The sequence below is a fragment of the Urocitellus parryii genome, chromosome 3 (assembly GCF_045843805.1).
Source record: "Urocitellus parryii isolate mUroPar1 chromosome 3, mUroPar1.hap1, whole genome shotgun sequence".
Classification (NCBI taxonomy): domain Eukaryota; kingdom Metazoa; phylum Chordata; class Mammalia; order Rodentia; family Sciuridae; genus Urocitellus; species Urocitellus parryii.
This window is the reverse complement of record NC_135533.1, coordinates 174,064,099-174,084,190: the sequence shown is the minus strand read 5'-3', so window position 1 is coordinate 174,084,190 and position 20,092 is coordinate 174,064,099. Positions and strand designations below refer to the sequence as shown.

The 20,092-nt window shown below is 42.6% G+C and overlaps 1 protein-coding gene across 1 annotated transcript in view; it reads left to right on the top strand.

Annotated features, from left to right (window-relative positions):
- The window catches only part of Il17rd (interleukin 17 receptor D), a 65,921-nt gene that overhangs the window by 26,392 nt on the left and 19,437 nt on the right, over positions 1 to 20,092 (top strand). Inside the window, exons 2-3 of the mRNA XM_026388637.2 lie at positions 12,770 to 12,827; positions 17,869 to 17,994. Coding sequence (XP_026244422.2) covers positions 12,770 to 12,827; positions 17,869 to 17,994 — 184 coding nt within the window. The remainder of the gene's footprint in view (positions 1 to 12,769; positions 12,828 to 17,868; positions 17,995 to 20,092) is intronic.

The following is a 20,092-nucleotide window of genomic DNA, read 5'->3' as shown; positions in this document are numbered from 1 at the left end:
TGTCCTTGTGGAGTCACTTCCTGGCCAGCTTCCCTTTGTTCAACTCCTCCCCACCCCCTGAAGTCCTTTTGCACTCAAGCCCAACTGCATAACTTAGTACATCTATTCTACAAAGTGTAACATAATCTAGTGTAGATTTACATCTTTTAGCTTTTTTTCCAAAATGAATTATAAACTCCTGGAAGCAGAGATCTTGTTTAGCCTTATTCCTACTTAAAATGGCCTTCCCAGGGCAAAGCATAGTGGAAACTCTTTTTTTTTTTTTTTAAATATTTATTTATTTATTAGTTATTGGCTGACAATCTTTGTATGTGGTGCTGAGGATCGAACCCGGGCCGCACGCACGCCAGGCGAGCACGCTACCGCTTGAGCCACATCCCCAGCCCCTGGAAACTCTTAAGACATCTGAATAATAAGAACCTTTGCCTTTGCAAAGGTCTTTCATGAATAAGTGAGGAGAAGAAAACCTCAGGGAAGGGTTAAATACTGTCTTTAGATTGGGCTAAGGTTTGAAGCACAGATCTTTCTTCTCCCATAACCAGGTGACACTTTGACTCTAATCACAAAAAGGAATTTACAGCTTTTACCAGCAAATTGTCTTATCTCCTCAGCTTGCTCTGTAGAATCAACTTTGCCCTGGTGTTTTCCTAGCCATTCTGACCCCCTGGAAACAGGAGTGGGAGTGTTTCAGTTTCCACATGGCTGTAATGTGATTACTGTGCAGGAGGGAGGATGCTGTCAGTCTGCTTCCTGGATTTGCCTGTTTCCCTTTTAATTTTACACAGTTCTGTTATTCACATGAGACCTGCCAACTAAACATAAAATCCCCTAAATTTATGTAATTTAAAAAAACACACAGGATAATTTATAGTAATTCAGTTATCCTTTGGAAGAGCATTTAGGATACCACACCAGCAGATAACCTACCTACTATGTGCCAAATGGCTTTACCCATCTGCGGCATTGCCTTTTTCATGCATAGAATTAGCATTAAAGCAGGAAAAAGGGCCAGCTTTGCTGTTTCTTAACAATGGCATTTTACCTTCACAGAAAATTATGAGTGACTCATAGCTTGTTGGAGCCCTAGAATTTGGCCCAGTGGTCCTACCTCTCACCTTATTAGTTTTTTTTTGTAATTTCCCTCATAGATCCTACATGTTTCTTCCAAAAGGAATGACACTTATTGGTAGCTAGTAGAGGTTTATCAGGAAAGATGTTCTGTGTATTAGGATCTAACTTGGGTCAAGGCATTGTCCATGCATTAGAGACAGCTGGAGGAATAATTTTCAGCATGATAAGGGGGTGACTGGGAAGGGTTTAGGTATTCTTCTTTGTATTTAAATTTCTTTTGTCTTGAACTTATAAAGCCCACTTCAAAAGAAAAGCCTTCAGTTTTCCTTTAGACCCACTGGGAAGGAATCTCAGAACTGCTGGGCATCCTATCCCTGTTGGACAGATAGTAGATGACAGACAGGAGATGGCACATCCCAGCCGCTGCCTTCCTCCCAGATTCCTGCTCATCAGGTCCTGGGCCTGCAGTGCCTCTAGGGCTTTTCTCCTCAGTTCTTGAGAGTGCACTGCTTTTGTGTCCCAATGAGCATTGCCACTCACCTGACAGCAAAGCCTCACATTGACCAGCTCCTCGTTCTTAGTTTGAAGTCATTTTCTCCAGAACCTTTGGACCTTCCTTAATGGGAAAAAATACTCCTTTTTATAAAATTCTTTTCCATTTTACACTAACTTTATGACAAAATGTAACAGGTTTCTTATTTATCTCCACCATATGCTTTGATTTTGTAAACATTTTGCCACAGGAAGCCTAATGAAGGGGTCAAGATATACTGACTTCCTCTTGCAAGAAAGAAGGTTATGTGGGGCTGGGGTTGTGGCTCAGTGGTAGAGCGCTCACCTTGCACGTGAGAGACCCTGGGTTCAATCCTCAGCACCACATAAAAATAAAATAAAACTAAAGATATTGTGTCCATGTATAACTAAAAGAAATATTAAAAAAAAAAGAAAGAAGGTTGTGTATGCCATTTGCTTGCCACAGTCCTATAGGAGAGGAATCAAGGTTCACCACCACTCCTGGGCCACTTTGTCAGGGGAGGAAATATACTTCTGCCTGCAGTTCCCTTTGTCTATCTCCCTCACAATGAACTTGCTATGCAGTTGACTCTCTATACCAATCCATGCCAGAGAGGGATTTCAGGGAGACCATTCCTAGGAACAACACACTGCCTCTCTTACCCACAAGGAACATTTATCTAAATCTAAAACCAACCAAGACATCAATACTTTATTTTCACATCATTCTTTACTCTCCTTCTCAGAATGACATTTTAGCTGTTAAGGAAAATGAAAACAAAGCTGATTATTTCTTGGCAAACAATTATTTTCTGGTCTACCTATCACCCATGATTTAATTGGTGTGTCATTTTGTGTGTGTGGTTGCTTCTGTGTGCTTTAATGGGAATTCCATGTGGTAGCCTTGGGAAATTAGGAAAGAAAGTCTTCTGGATTTATTGCATATAGTTTAAGGGCAGACTGCTGGCTTCCATCCAAGAAGTGGGGAGACATAAAGTTGGGAATCATTAGTGTTTGAGTATATCCTTCCGATTACCTACTATTTTAAAATTAGTTTGTCAGAAGGTAAAAATCTGAAACAATAGTGAAATAATTTACCCTTTGAACCTTATAATGTTCATCAAAATAACTTGTGGGGACTTGGCATTGCGAAGGTGTCAGTGTCTTTTGTTGTATATCAACATCTTAGTTTTGAGGCTCAAATGAATTTTTCCACAGTTGGCATAGAAGCCAAAGCCATACTTGGTATTTTTGTTTTGGAAAGAATGGAGTTTTGGAGTTTTAGTTTATTCCCCCATAGTGGCTTTTGGGCAAATATTTAAAAACATATCCCAAATCTAACCCAGTTTTGTGGGTTGACCACAGACAACATATTCTTCAAAGGCTACCGAGCAAGAGTGGTAAAATCAGCTGTTTTCTTCATTTTTTGGATACTGTAAGAATTTCCTCCACATCCAGAGATTTTTTTTTTTTAAAGGAACAGGAATTAGACATTGTGGTTTATTTTTTACTTGATTTTTGGTGAAACTGATTACTACACCTGACAGCACCTGTGATGTGGAAAGTGATAGCACCTCTCTCTTAATGGCACCACTGTACAAAGTCACATAAATAGTTGTTCCCTGTGGTGTTTGCTACTTTTTCAAGAATCCTAACATTTTGGAAAAAGTGTTCAATCACTGAATTGTAACAAAAATCTGCCTATAAAGGCTAATAGTTGGACAGCATTACTCCAGAGTTCTGTTTAAAACTTGAAATTTCCCCTCCAACCACTCACTTCCTTCATTTGGATTTTGGTTTTAGTCATCAAAGTAAAATCATTCCGTTTTGTTCAACAGACCTGTTTGGTGTTAAGCTATGATGCTAGTAAGCGGAGCAGGCAATCAGATGAGGGGCCTGGTAGGTTTCAGGGATCCAGAAGCCTTCTGGAATATCATGCAAATGTGTGCAACACAGCTCTCATCAAATTCTCAAAGACATCTGTATCCTTAACAAAGAACTGAAACCCTGTGTTGGGAGGACTGAGAGGATTTTAGTAACTTTGGCTCCGAAGGTGATGGTGTTACTGAGAGGAATCGGAATGGTAGAATTACAGCTGTATAGTAGCTCACACTCCCCCAGTTTTCAGATCTGACCATTGTTTGTCTAGAAGCCTGGGGTGTTACCCAAACTTCAGCAAGTCTTTGCATCTGGAGACCATCTTGCATTTCAGTCCCATTGCACATGTGAATGGAACCCCTATCCTTACCCCGTGCCTAATGGAGGGTGCTCTGGGTTAAGTATGGCGTGGCCTGGAACCCATGTTACTGAGCACCCTTAACTTTGTTCCTGTCCCCCTAGTTAATGCAGGACAAGTGGCACAGCCCTGATAATCTGTGGGCACTCAGCAAATGAGTCACTTGTGTACAGTGAAAAGGCTCTACAACTCAGGTTTGGAACTCTCTTTATGCAAGAGGCTGTATGTTGCTGCAGGCTGGCACACTCAGCATCGATACTTGGTATTTCTCTCAAGTGACTCAGATTCCCACAGCATGGGAAGAACCAAGACTGGTGAATTGCCCTGAGAATGGTGGGTTGAGGCTAAGGGGAAGGCGGGGCGGGACTGGGGTGGGGTGGGGTGGGGAGAAACTTGTTCACATGCTTGTTAACATTTGAGGGTCTTTGACAAAGGAAGTCTAATGCCCTGCCCGGGTCAGCCAGCGATTGCCCCCCAGGAGGCCCCGTTGTGCACAGGAAGTCAGACACTAATGATGTTAGCTAGGGGACAAAGGCGCCCAGCCTGGGAAGGGCCTAATTGCTGTGTCGGCTCCCTGGCGGCCGGCTTCCAGCTGGAGGGGGCTGGGCAGGATGCGCTAAGTGTTAACACCTGGAGCTGCTGCTGACTTCCTGGTGTGTGTATGTGTGTGTTTTTGCCATGTGGCTGGGTGTGCACACTTACAGACACACACTGGCGCTCACAAACCCTGACTGCACCTCAGGGGTACATTTTAGGATGCAGTATCTAGGAGACTAGATAGAAATTATTCAATCAGGAAGTCAGGCTGTTGACTTAAATTCCCCACCCCACCCAGATAGGGAGTATAACCAGGAGGCCAGAGATACTACTCCCATCTGCCCATCCGGAATTCGGTGACTGTTGCTTCACCTCTGGGCTAGCCGATTCCCTCCCTTCTCCAGGAAATTGTCTGGGAAAGGCCAGATCTCACAGAGGGGCAGATACATATTAGAAGGGTCCCTCTGGGTTTAGATTGGAAATTTTAGTCAGAACTGATGAGAGAATGCTCCTGGGGAAGAGATGAGGTTTTGACCCAGCTGGAGTCCCAGGGAAACCTATTTCACAGTTCCAGTGAGATGAGGAGTGATGGGGTACCTGCTACCATGGGGGTGGGGTGGGATCTTGCTCTATGTGTAGATGTGGACATTTGAGTGCATACCTGGAGGGGCCATTTGGAGGGTGTGCATCCTAGGAGAGTGGGCAAGCCCAGATGTAACACCCTCATTTCCAAGTGGGATTGCTAGATTCCTTGTCTCTAACATGCCTGTGGACCTGGGGCCTATGCATACCTCAGAGGCTCTTGGGTGGCCTTAAGGACTGCTGGGAAAGCTCTGAAATTGTTAAGAAGTGTTTCTGTGCAAAATTAGGTGAGGACTGTCTTTCACAAGATTCTCCAAGGGCGGTCTAGAAATCCTGCCCTTTAAATAACATCAGGTTCATCAATAATTAAAAGTGAAGACCCCCTGCCTTGGCCAGTAGCCCTGCAGTGTTGGGATTAGAGGCTCAGCTCCCACAAAGCCGAGGGCAAGGCTACCTGGAGCCTGAACCTGGAGCCCTCCCATGGGCCCAAAGGAGGCAGTGTAAGCACAGGTCGACTCGGATTTTTGTAGCTTCAGAACAAAGAAGGGATGCCTGTTTCCCTCCTAGAAAAAGTGGAGGGTTTGAAAAAGGGTCTAACACTGCTGCTTCCCACTCTTATTTTAGGGAGTTTGTTTGTTTTTGTTTGAGTTCAAGACCATTATGTGGACAAACTTAATTGTCTGACAGAAGGTGTCACTTGTTTTCTAACATGTCTTAATAATGTCTTGATTCATAACAAAATGTAAAAGGGGCAGCCTTCCGTGATTCCAAATATGAAAAATCCACCTTGGAGGAAGCACATGTGTGGGCGTGCTGGGGACCTGCAGGATGAAGGAGGCTGGGTCCCCATGGCAACACTGCAGTCTCCCATTCCTGCAAGTGTTTGTGCTGTAAAAGCAGAATTCCAGATGTGACACAGTGTTCATAGACTCCATCCCCAGCCCTCAGAAACAGTATTTGAAGTGGGCAGAATTTGGTGCACAGCTCTCTGTGTGGTCCTAAGGCTTATTATTAGTAGTTGTGTTCTGAGCTGAACATTTCCTCTCAGCTTAGGCCTAACAATCATGTTTATAGCTTTAAGTTTTCCTCTATTGTCTAATCACTGTTTTGCCCTGGAAAGAAGTGACTTTCTTGGGCTTCTGGAGTGAAGTCTTTGTTCCTTTCATAGCTAAGTGAGAGTGAGCCAGTAGCTGATTTGCTGGGTAGGTATTGGGTGGCTGGTTGGTTGCTTCTTCTTTGTACCCAGTGTTTACCCAGAAAACCAGTTAATCTGTGAGTTTTTCTGTGTATGCTTTGCAAACTTCAGATAGACTGACTCTTACCTTAAAGAAACTGGCTCTCTAACATGCGGTTCTCATTTGAGTGGAGGGGAGTGGTGTGAAGCAGAGGGAAAGGTCTGGCCCTCCATCCAGAGGCATGTTTTATAGCTTGCCTTTAACATTTTCAGAACTGGAAAAATGGAACAATACTGTCTGTTTGTGACTATCCGCCACAGGAGAGCACAGATCCCAGATCCTTAAGAGACATTTTGGAGAAAGTACTTGGGCTTTTGCTTTGTGAAGGCCTAGGAGGCTGCAGAGCTCTGTTGTATTTTTTTAAACACAGGAAGAAAGCTTTTGCATGTGTGCATGTGCATGCTCATACCTCTGGGCTTTAACTGCACAGGTACGTTAAAGTGAAGCAATCAAAAAATCTTAAAGACAGGAGCAGGGAAGGACATTTTAAATTCCATGTAGGCCACCATCATTTAGAGAAGTTGCTTTCTGAGAATCACCTTGTATAAACATCCTGACACATCTATATCTTTAGTGAATTGATGGGGGTAGGGGAGGATTGAAAAGAAGCTTGGATGAAAACTAGAGTTTTCAGTTTGATAAGCAGGACACATGGTAACTTGGCATGGGTCTATTCCATGTTAGTAGAGCTCAGAAACAATTGTCCCTTCAGCTTTCCTTTGGGGAGCGTGAAATTAGGAACATGTGTGTACTGATTAGCAACATGTCAGAGATGAATCATGATTACGGCTTTGGTCTGGTGCACAGACCACGCTTTGGAGTAGTGATTTCCTACCTCCCCAAGCAAATCTCTTTAATTAGCTTAAGATCTCTGGGTCTTATGGGCCGATGGGGTAATTGCTGGTAGGAACCCCAGGGCACTCCCCCAGAGCTTGTGTGTTCCCTGCCAGATACCCAAGACCTCACCTCCCCAAATCAGATTGCTGGCATCCTTCATTTTTGAAGTTGGTTGCATCTAGAGGGAAAGTGAGAGAGAACAGCTCCCAGGAATGTGGAGGGAATATATCTTGAATAGATCCAGGCGCAGGCTGGCTTTGTGATTTATTTTCCTTGTGTTTTGGATTCGCCAGCATTCTCCTCAGCTTACATCACCTGGGGCTTCTCTGCCTTTGCTGACTTTTTTTTTTTTTTCCTTCTCTCTTTTCTTTTTGGTTAAAGGTTTGAACTGAGGTAAGTGGGATTTTTTGTTATGAAACCCTGAACCAATAGTCACATGAGCCCACATTTTGCCTCCTCCCGCCCTTCCCACATCCAAAGGTTAGAGGCAAAAGTGTCATTCTATTGTACATTTTAAGCCTCCTGGGACTCTCTGCTCTCTTTTTATCTCATTAATAAAAACCCAAGATGGGAAGAATGTTATGGACAATAGAAAGTATGACTTGACCTTAGTTTTAAGTAGTTAATCAGTGCACCTTTTAAAATAATGTACTCAATTCTTTGTAATGAAGGCTTTTATTTAAATTTTAACTCAAAATACTGTTCACTAAAAGGTGGTCAGCTTTCTGAGAGTTCCTTAAATGACTTGAGTGCAGTCTTGGTTAGGCCCTATCATCTGGCCAACATTCTATTGGAAAAGGGGACACTGTACTTACAGCACAGTCCTTTTCAAAATGCTTTTTTTCCAAAATGGCAGTTAAACCTTGTTGGAGCTGAATTGGAAATGTTGCTCTAGGGAGTTGGTGTCTTCAGATGGCCCCAAATCCTCATGACTCCTCAGGAAATTGGCCATGGATGGCCGGCAGTCTTTGTGTCCAGGCCTTTGCTTCTTGCCATATGGCTGGAGCATGGTGTGGGTTTCCACTTTTTGAATTTTAATCCTTCAGAGCACTTAAGAGTTATCCTCCCCCATCCTTCCTGAGTAGAAGATGTTTTCTTCATTATGTTCCCATTTGCTGCTTCCGTCTCTGCTTACCGCAGAGCATCAACCAAAGGAATTTCATAGTGGAGCTCCAGGCACCTGGGGCTAGCATCTTAGTTCCCTTTGGAACAAATTAAAAGGTACCCGTTAGAAGAGCAAATGGGGGTGGTTAATTAACTAAGAATGTGGCACCCTGAGGCCACAGCATTGGCATTTATAGGTTTCAAGTAACAGGCAGCAAACAAGTATATTTAATTGTCAGCTCATTAAATATCAAAACAGTGTAGTAGCTAACAGCTTGGGATTGTTTCCTGAAGAATAGTTTATAAAGCTGCTGACCAGCTTTGTGAGTGGCCTTATCTGTTTTCTCTTGGTGTGGGCCTTCATTCTAAGCCTATAAATCACTGTGAAAACACCACACCAGGTTCTTGTGTGTATTACCTGGCTTAATCACAAATTCATTTCATTAGAAAACTAATATGTTTCAAGGGCTGACTATGTATGAACCAGACCCAGGACAATGGGCCAGGGGTTTGAGGACAGTCCTCTCACCCATGCTGTCATCTACCTCTGCTCTTTATCTTGTGCAGATTTCATAGATGGAGTTACCAGATCGTCTAGTTCCCACAGGGATTACCAGCAGAACACACTCCTTAGCCTGGTGGTCAGAACCTTCTGCCACCTTGCCCTGACCTATTTGCTATGTATCCTATGGTCCTTCAAGTTTCTGTACAGTGGAGACAGAAACTTGTCTCTGTACCTCCTGCCTCTCTTGAGTGTCTCCACATTGTCATCCCTGCAGCTTAGCTCATACCTGCTTATTGAGGCAGGAATCTTATTAGGAAGGATGACATAAACATTTCTTAGTTGTTATGTGTTAGATGCTGTCTGAGCACTTGATATATGTCATCTGATGTATCCCCCATACCAGTCTTTTACAGGATGTCTCCAGAGCGTTTGAACCTCTGAAATGAGGCTAGGAAATGTGCCCAAGGTCACAGGGAAAGTGGGTACTTTGAAAACACATCTTTGTAAGGCCAACCGCATTTTCTTAACCTCAACTCCATATAAACTCCAGGTCAGCCCACAGAAGCCCAATAGAGAATGGCAGAATCTCAATAGAAGCTCTGATGGATCAGGATTTCTGCTTAAGACCAGGGTGGGAGAGAAGGCAGCATCGAGTGATCACTTCTGGGAGTGGGATGGGAAGAATGACAACACACAGCAGGTGTGTGGCATCAAGGTCCAGTTCATTTGTATTGCGGGTGAAATATATGCAGATATTAGCTGTCAGTTGCTGTTGTGAAGAATTACCATAGGTTTAATGACTTAAAATGATACAGACTTAATATTCTGTAATTCCGGAAGCAGAACTCCAAAATGGGTCTTAATCTGTTGAAATCAGGTGTATGCAGGACTGGTTCCTTCTGGAGCCATAGGAGAGGATCCATTCCTTTCCTTTTCCATGCTCCAGAGGCTGCCGCAGTTTTTGGTTCAGTCACTCCTCCTTCCTCTGTCTTCAAAATCAGTGATATGTATCTTCCAGTCATCTCTGCCTCTCTTCTGCTTCCACTGTCACATCTCCTTTTCTGTGACACTGTCCCTTCAGTCTCCCTCTTATGAGAATCCTTGCGATAACATTGGACTCATCTGAGAACCTGGAGAACCCAGAATACTATCCGCATTTCAGCATCCTTGAACTTAATTACATCCTCATAGTTCCTTTTGCTATGTGAAATAACAGTCTCAGGTTCCAGATAAGAATGTGGACATGCTCTAGAGACCATCATTTCTGTCAGCCTTGAAATATAAAGGAACAGCAGGGTTCTGAGGACCAGCCTGGGTATACCATTTCTAAGGTGGTTTTTGAGGGCTGTGGAGCAGCTGAAGCATTATTTGGTGTGAGCTGAGGACAACCCTGTGGAGCATCTGTGATACATGTGCTGAGGCTGTGCATTGGAGAACTTCTGGGAGTGAAAGTGTCTTTAAAGTGCAGATAAGAACTGGTACCTGGGATGGCATCTTTTGCTTTCTGAACTCCATGTCCACGGTTGGCTGGTCACAGGGTCTTAGGGTCTCTAATTTTCTGTGGAATTAGAATCACCGTTTCACACTGACATGTGCAGAAGTGCCATGTAGGTAGACTGATGTATCAGGAACCTGGTATGATAGAGGCTGGACTAAGGCAGCCCACCAGGGAAGCAGGACCTGGATGATGGGAAGAGATTCATGGGAAGAAGAGAAGGGGACTCTTGAGATGCAGGAGCATCTGAGTGGAACTGCAGTGCTTTGGGAGGTTTGGAAGGTGGGGAAGGAAGTAGCCACACCAGCAAAGGTCTAGAGGAACATGGAACTTGTGAAGCACTGGAAGGAGGGAAGTGAGGTAGACATGTGTGTTTGAAGCTTATCTTGACACCCAAAGTTCCTTGAGGTCAGGACCTGTGTTTGGTTCATACTGAGTGCCCACCCCTGTGGGGTGTAAGACAAGTTGAAATGCTCAGTGGGTCGTGAATGGATGCCACATACAAGCCTTATAATCCTTGAGTTCAGCTCACTGATCCTCTTCTGAACAGCTCCGCATACATCACAGAGACCTTATTGGGAGGGATTTAGGTTTTTGCTTGCATCACTGTCTTGGGCTCCTTTCCACAATGCATTAGCCATTGCAAGTGCCTGGTAAGTATCTGTTAAAAATATCCTACTGCTAGCTCTGGCAGCACCTGACTACAAGCTACTCAGGAGATTTGAGTCAGAAGGATAACAAGTTTGAGGTCTGACTGGGCAGCTTAATGAGACCCTGTCTCAAAATAAAATGAAAGAAAAGGGCGGGGGATATAGTGCAGTGGTAGAGTGCTTGCATAGTATCTGTTCAATCCCCAGTATTGCAAACAAACAAAAGGAAAAACCATGCTACAAAAGAAATATAAGGGAAACAGGAACAAAACCAAAAGCTGACTATGTCCAGCAAGTAGTGACTGGTCTCCAGCGTCCCTGTGTACTTAGGAATATGCTATTAAATGGAATGTGTTTCCTTTTTGAAAAGTACCTCCTTGCCAGACATGGCAGCACGTGCCTATAATCCTAGCAACATGGGAGGCTGAGGCAGGAGGATGGCAAATTTGAGGAGTAAGTTTAACCTGAAGTTCTGAAGGGAGAAGAAGGGTGGTTTGGGGGTCTTATGCTTTGGTCTCTGGCATTCCCAAAGGGTTGTAGGGACTGTTCTCCTGCCTGGTTGTCTCTCAGGGTCTCTGCCATCTCTGAAGGTTGGGCAGCCTCTAGTTTGTGACTTGTCCCTATGAAATCATGGATACTCTAAGGATTTTAATAAGGTAACAGTACTTTCCAAAGTTTCATTTCAGGCGAGGAGTTCTGGAACTTTACATATGTGGGGAAGTAAAAGTGAGTGGAGGAAGCTAGAGAATGAAGGTGAACCAGGAAGAAGGGGAGCTGCCACAGATCAGGGGTTGGGGGACCATGTTGATTTAGGTTTTGTGTTACTGCTTACTTATTTTCCCACTTTAGAGTGGGGTGTGTGTCCCTTTCTGCACAGCTGTGCTTTCCCAAGGTTCATGTATATCTGAGCTCAGGGATATGGTTTCAGTGGGCGTGACTGGCTTCAGGATAAACAGCGTGAACATGCCTGAAGCATATGGATGTGATGGGGTTGTGGCCTGAAACCTGGGCCCCATCAGAAGTGTTCTCCACATTGTGTCTCAGTGTAACAATTGCCCATTAAATACCAGGCTGCCAGCATATGGTTTTCCCCAACATCCTCCTTGTTAAGTGGAAACTTTAGCTGTGTGGCTAGAACATTTTCCCATCATTTAGCTCTTCAGAATTAACCTATTTTAGAGAATTCTGCAATTAATACTCAATGGCACATTTGCAGATTATTAGAGAAACAGCTAAGTCAAAGTGGGTAGATTTAGAGCTAGCTGCTCTTTCCCATAATGGATAAACCGTGGGGTAGGAAAAGGCGGGGTCAGTAGAAGGATTCTCTATGGATGCTGTAATTAAAGTGGGAAGTCTGGCGGAGTTGTTAGCCCTGCTATTAAGAGTGCAGATGGCTAATGGCCACATCACCAACAGTTAAGAATTAGACCTTTTAAAGTCTTTTTTCTTTTTCTTTTATGACCCACCCTGTGTATTCCAAGCATAGGTATGGATGCAGTGAAGAATTTTCTCATAAAAGTAACGGCTTATTCCCACACTCGTTCCCAGTCTGGGAATGAGAAACTGGTTTCCTTAGACTTGAGGAATTGCCTATCTGTCTTGGCTTAATAGAGCTTTCAGATGAGGGCGTCTGGTAAGAGAATTTTATAACCAATCAGTTCTAAAAGTGGATCCAACTGGAACGACTCCAGCTGGCAGCCCTAGTCTTATTCCCAATTTTACTATTAATGAATTATTTAACCCCTAAAATAGAATAGCCTGTTCCTATTGTCTCAGGGGAAATGAGTGTCCATGATCCCCTGTGACCTGGCAGTAAGAAATCTCTTGGGCTGGAGGATGTTTGGCAGTTGTGATGTCATAGGATGGGTGGAAAGAATGGTGGGTGATACTTGGGGACTTGTATGACACTAAGCCTCTGCAATGTTGCATTTAGACTCCGTGGGGATCTGTGTTGGAAAAGTCAGTTGGCTTCATACTTAATTGTATTCTCTTGTTTTCCCACAGGGAGTGGGGCCAGCCAGCAGGAACAGCGGACTGCACAACATTACCTTCAGATATGACAGTAAGTAATTGGCTTGACCTGGAAGAATGAAGCACTTTCAGTAATCCACAGCTTACACTGTTGTACTTAAACAAGGACACAACAGATCTTGGGGTTGAGGACTTTTCAACATCGAGCCACTGAAGTATTTGGGACCTTGAATAGGTCAAGTGTCTTCCATAGTGTTCAGAAAAGTCACGTATGAAGACCTCCTGTGAATTCCTCAAGACATGACCAAGTCCTTACGAATAAGCACAGATGCTGGTCAGGCTCAGCAGGAGACAGGGGAGCAAAGCTGCCTAAGAACAGGATGTTAGGAGAAAGTGGGGACTACAGACTATGTTTGGCTTGAAGCAGACACTGAATTCTTACTTCCAGCTCATTGTGGTCTTGAGGAATTCCTATAGTTTAGCCAGATGTGGTTTCCAAGAGAAGTGAGAAATCTGTATTTTTTGTGAACATTTAAAAAATAATTGGCGTCTATCTTAAGAATATACAAACACAGGAGCTGAGTTTGTAGCTCAATGTTAGAGCACTTGCCTAGCATGTGTAAGACACTGGGTTCAATCCTCAGCACCACATAAAAAATAGGTAAGTAAAATAAAGGTATTGTGTCCATCTCCAACTAAAAAAATAAATAAGTAAATAACAAATACACAAACAGAGTGGGGCAAGTGAATCTGTGTCCCAGACTGACCAGAAGTCACCACTTGGTCACCTCTGGGCCTATGTACTTGCGCCTATGTCCCAACCCCAGTTTCCCACCTGTCAGCTCTGTGAGCTGTGGCAGGTGACTTGGTTTCTTTACCCATGCTTGTTTGCTCATATGAAACAAAAATTAGTAGACTGGGGCTATAACTTAGTAGTAGAGGGCTTGTATAGTATGCAGAAGACCCTGGGCTCCATCCCCAGCACCAGGGGGAAAAAAAAATTAGTTTCCTTCTCCTAGAATCATTTTGAGGCTTAAATGAGGTAGTGCTTACACCTGTTCAGCTTGGTAGCTGGTTTGAGTATACATTCAGGAAATACTATGTGTTAACAGAAGCCAGTTCAACTGGGGTTGAATAAAAACACCCTTTTTTGTCCTTTGTCCAAACAAGTGTGCCTTTTTTTTTTCCTGGATAAATGGTTGTTTAAGGATAGGGTGAGGGTGCTTTTCTCTGATTAAGCTAATAGGATCCCCACTAAGCAGCTGCTTTCATTCATAAGAAGGTTGTTGTATATAATTGTGAGCATTTTAGCCTTATGAGCTGTAATTCATACATGAAAATAACGAGAGGGAGCTTGACTTCTATTTGGTGACTCCTGACATCTCATTCATCTCTTGGAGAAGATTGTGAATTAGGGGCTTAGGTCATATGGAGGCCTCTAGAATAATCAGTACTAAAGTAGAGTTTTTGAGGTTATTGATATAGTCTAACAATAATAAGATACAAATATGTGTGTCAGATTCACACCCACAGTCACTGGCATGGGTATTTTAAGTTAACCAATGAGGGCTTCCACATGGAACTCAGGCATTTCGTGTTAGTGGGGTGTGCATGTTCTGGGTAAATGCTGTGATGGTAATGAAAGATTTGCAAGTTCATGATACTTGGTTCAGCTAAGTAAAGACATGTGTAAGGGATCTTTCTTTGAGTTAGAAAGTTAATTTCTAATAGATGCTCTTGGTCCTAGCAGATCTTATATTACATTCAGGAGTTCAAAATTTTCTGGTCAGCTGCAAACAAGTATTTGCCTTTCTAATTTAATATGAGTTTTGTGTAAAGGGATCTATACCTATAAAACTTAAAAGTATTCTATTGTTGTCTTCATTGTACTAAATTTTTGACCCATATGCCTATTCCCACCTCTTAGTTGTAATTTCTTCTTAATTCTTTAGCATTTAATTTGAATTTAATTCACAACTTGCATTGACTCCTGAAATGTCTGAAGCTCAGTTGCATTTTGGCAAAATGTCATCTGGGTGTAAAGTTTTTTGTTTTTTTTGGTAACCAGAATCCAAAACTTTAGACTTGCTAATAATTGGATGTAAGCTGTATAAAAAAAGCTTATTCAGTGTTTTTCACTGAAAAAGATATTTTTCTCTTTCATAGGGAAGTTCCTGTTATTGCTCAGCTGACTGATTACTAGTTGTGTTTGAAGTAGCTGAGAATCAATTACCAAGTTTTCACCAAAATTACTGAACTACAGAAACCGTTTTTTTCCCCCTATTCCTTTGTCAATTAATATTCTAGGGCTGGGGATGTGGCTCAAGCGGTAGCGTGTCCGCCTGGCATGCGTGCAGCCCGGGTTCTATCCTCAGCACCACATACATACAAAGATGTTGTGTCCGCCGAAAACTAAAAAATAAATATTAAAAAAAATCTCTCTTTCTCTCTCTCTTTAAAAAAAAATATTCTAAAAAGAAAATGGGGGCTGGGATTGTGGCTCAGCAGTAGAGTGCTCATCTAGCATGTTCGAGGCCCTGGGTTCGATCCTCAGCATCACATAAAAACAAAAAAACAAAATAAAGGTAATGTGGGTATTGTATTCAGCTACTTCTAAAAAATAAATATTAAAAAAAGAAATGTCTTACCATTAAGTCATAATTGAATTTCATAAGCCTCCTTACCTCCTTTGACCCTGCATTCCATGCTTCCTTAGGCTCTGAGTGGGTATGCCTGACTAGGTTATAATACATTATCTTAATTCTTAGACTTTCTATTTACATAATTGTATTTATGAAAACCCAAAGAGTGTTAATTTTGGCATTAGGAAACCCATGAATTTCTCTTGTTTGCATTTTTTCAAAACTAAGTGAAAGGGTTCTCTTACATTGTAGGCTTCAACAAATGAAAATACTGGAACTTTACAAGTATGATAGGATCTTCTTTTTCTGTATTGGGAAGCTAGTGACAGCCAGAACTTTTTCAGACTAAACCCCTCAGACTCAAGAGCTTATGCTAGGAGAAATATACTTGTGCTGATCATAGAGTGCCAAGAACTATAAGGAACCCTCTGAAGCTGCTTTTTCTGCTTCTGCTCCTGGGCTCCTTCTGAGTCACCCAGGTGATCTCTCATGGTTACAGTTTCCTCTTTTATACAATATAGGTGTTAAACCAGATATTTAAAGATGCTTTTTCCTATTCTAAATTCTCTTTTGAACTTGAAGAACACCCATTGATTGCTTTGAGAATGAGTTTCATCAAAAGTAGGATTTGGTTTTATTATTAACATTTGTTCAATTAGAAGTAATAGTGAAATATGAATGGCTGTCACTTTTTGAAGCAAATGAAGTTTAACGAAAGGAGTGCATCTAATGTGGTTAGGTAAGAAAGCAGGACAAAGACTATGTGGAGGATGCAGTTTTAAAAATGGGAGGTGTGGCTGGCTGTGGTGGTGCACCCCTATATTCCCAGTGACTTATAAGAGGCTGAGGCAGGAGGATCACTAGTTCAAGACCAACCTCATTAACTTAGCGAGGCCCTAACCAACTTAGACTCTGTGTCAAAACAAAAACTAGAAAGGGCAGGGGATGTGGCTCAGGGGTCAAATACTCCTGGGTTCAATCTCCAGTACCAAAAAAAAAAAAAAAGAGGGAGGTACAATTTAGTGTATGGATGTTATACTTACATAAGAAATAAAAAAGAATATTATATACATACTAAAAGCTTTGTAAGGGCATCCATTGGAATGTTAATAGCAGTTATATCGTGTAAGAAGAGTATAGATGACTTGTTGTTATATTCCTTTGTGGTTTTTAAATGTCTATTTTTAGTTAAAAATGGGCATCATAGCTGGATGTGGTGGCACACATTTGAATTCCCAGTGACTCAGGAGGCTGAGGCAGGAGGATTGCAAGTTTGAGGCTAGCCTCAGCAATTTAGCGAGGCCCTAACAACTTAGTAATACCCTGCCTCAAAATAAAAAGGGCTGGGGATGTGGCTCAGGGGTTAAGTGCCCCTTGATACCAAAAAAAGAGAAAAAAAAAAGAGGGAGAGAAGAGAAAATGCTCTGGAATATTTCACTCCTAAGAAAAACCTTCCGCTTCAGCAGAGAAACAGACAGATTTAGACCTTTGATGAAGAGAACTTTTTGCAGTAGACACTAAAGAGGGTATTCAAATTGAGTCATGGAGAAAGAAACAAAGATGAAGCAATAGTTGGTATCTTCTAGGGACAACCAATGGTTCTTCTGTTAAAGTGGCCAGAACAGCCATCTCACAGCCAGCTTCTCAAGTCCTAGCCTGATTTTGGCTGAAAGCTTCTGGCAACTTTTTAGGGGAGACAGATTTTGAAGGTGTATTTAGCAATACCAGGTGGTGCTGCTGCTCCCATGATTGTGGCTATACTGACAAGTGACAGTGAGTAATATACTCAGACAAAAACCAAAGAAGCAGAGGTGGTTTTCATTTTGGGAGCAATGTGGGGTTTTTGGATTTGATGAAGATTGTGTGTGTGTTTGATGACAGTGTTTCAGAACAAAAGTTTTGCCTTTGTGGTGCTAGTTAACATCCTTACCTGGGCACTAATGAATTGCTAACAGCATGGCTGTGAATCACTCCCCTGTGGATTCATATCTGCACGTTGATTCCTTGATTCCTTCCTTTCCAGTTGACACCTTGCCTTCTAGGTTTCTTCTAAAAACAAATAAACCCCAAATTATTTAGCAGTGTTTTCTTTCAGATCACTCTTTTTAATGCGGAAAGCTAGCTGAACTGATGCAAATACTTATTCACTTAGGTAAATGTCATCAGAGTTCAAGTCAGACACACACACACACACACACACACACACACACACACACACACTCTCCACACTGTGTATGTATGATCCTCCCAGGACCATCCTGGAATTTAACTCAGAGTGGGTGGTGGTAGTGATGCTATAAACAAATTCCTCTGTTGCATCTTGTAGTAACCTAAACGTCAGTCAACCTTGATGTCATGTTTGGGCTTTTGAAGCATGTGACTTGAAATGGAATGGATTTGGCCAGTTGTGGACATGCTTTGTGTAATTTGATAAGACAAACTTGAAAATAAAGATAAAATTTTAAATTAGACCATTCCTGTTCTTTCCAGACTGTACCACCTACTTGAATCCGTTGGGGAAGCATGTGATTGCTGATGCCCAGAACATCACCATCAGCCAGTATGCTTGCCACGACCAAGTGGCAGTCACCATTCTTTGGTCTCCAGGGTCCCTCGGTAAGTGTTCAGAAATCAGGTTCACCCTGGTGAGCCGGGTTAGTGCCTAATGCCAGAATTTCACATGTGCGGCAGGTAGGTCTTGAAGAGGATGAGGCGAGGTTGGATGGGGGCACAGACACACTTGGTCCTCTGAGGCTTGCACTTGCTGACTCTGCCCAATTTAAGACTGCTCCATGGCTCTTCGCGTTTTTTCTTTGACCCTTGAGAGACATGTGGGTTTCTAAAATAATAGTGTGTAGGTGATAAATGGCACCAAGTCCTTGGCCTCTGTGTCTCACTGCTAGTTGGTGGTAGGTGGTAACAGTGTCAGGAAAGCGCATGGCCCATTCAGGGGCAGACTGGCTTTGGCAGCCAGTGTTAGCGGTCTCTATGAACACATAGACATATGGACCCATCATTGACACACATTGTGATTTTTCAGGATTTCAAAGTTGGCAGCTAATTAAAATTTTATTTAAGTTGTGAGAGACCAAAACAAAAACAAAAACCCCAAATCAAAATGAGGACAGAAAGAGAACAAACCCACATTATCTGGCTAGATTCAGTTTGGCTGTTTGGATGTCTGTTTGTCCTCTTTTTTGGGGGGGCGGGGGTACTGGGGTTTGGACTCAGAGGCACTTGGCCACTGAGCCACATCCCCAGCCTTTTTAAAAAGTTTTTATTTTTGGACAGGGTCTTGCTAAGGTGGTTTTAGACTTGGGATCCTCCTGCCTAAGCCATTGGGATTACAGGCGTTTACCACTGGCCTGGCCTGTATGTCCTCTTGAATGAACTGATGATACCTAGGACGGGGATGGTTAGTCAAGCATGGACATGGGGAGGGAGCATTTGTTCAGATGAGCCTGGGTTTGAACCCAGAATCAACATTTTAACGTGGCTCACAGAGCCCCTGATTCCCTGTCTATCAAGAGTAGATGCAAGCTGTTCAGAGAGAGCTCTCAGAGCAGAGGGGCTATTGTTTTCATCAGAATCTGGGCCTCAGACCTGCCCCTCTGACATTGCCACCAATTTTAGACATTTTCCCAAACATAGCCAGGGATTGAGCTTGGATTTCTTAATCTGAAGAGGATAAATCTCAGAAGAACCCAACCATCAGAGAGGTGAGTTCACGGGGAGGAAGGATAGAGCTGAGGGCCTCACTCCCCTGTTCACAGAAGTAATTCTGAGTCTGAACCCCATGAGTTTTCCAAAAATAATATTATCTTAACATTTAAAGATAAAAACATTCTCCGTGGGTAAAAGGGAAGTGGTCATTCCATATAAGGCTGAAATGGTTAAGGGCTTGTTCCAAGGAATTGTGGGCTCCCTCATTAGAATAAAAGTAAGAGGTGTGAGCTGGTGGTTGGAAGACTAATACAGGGAACACAGAAGGCTGTGCTTTCCCTGAATGATGATTTATGGGTGTGTGTGTGGGGGGGGGGGGATGGACAGGTTCTATCAGGTTCTAACAGGAAAACTTGGAAGGCAGGAAAGCATGTGGGTTAAGGACACTGAATTAAAGTCAGATACTTCCTGGGTTTGAATTCTGCTTCTGTCCTGTCATTCCTGGTGACCTTGAGCAAGTTAACTTCTTTAAACCTCAATTTCCTCATTTGTAAATGGGGATAATAGCACTTCTGTGATTGTTAGGAATCAGTGAGTTTAAATGTGTAAAAGAGAACAAATAAGTTCATTTAGGGGAGGTTACTTTATAAAATAGCCTATCTTTTATAATAACAAGGTGTTACTAGTTTTATGGTAAATAAGTTCCTGCAGTGTAAGAATTACATTTGCTGCCTCTACCTCCAGACCCAGGTTTGTCATGGTGATTTCATGAGATGCCTGGCCTTTAATCATATTAATCAGTTTGCTCTTGTTAAATAATAATAATTCCAGGTACATTGCATAAATTAAATTTTTGTATAAACACAAAGGATTTGCTTAAAAAATTGTTTTTTAAACTCAAAAGGCAAGTTCCTATGAAATCTACTAAATAGTAGTTGTTCCAAAGACCTTGTGTCTTGCCATTATGTCTGAATCTCTGGGCCTGTGGATTAGCTGGCCATCACCCCACAGGAAGCTTTGTGATTGAAACCTGACCTACTAGAATCAGTTC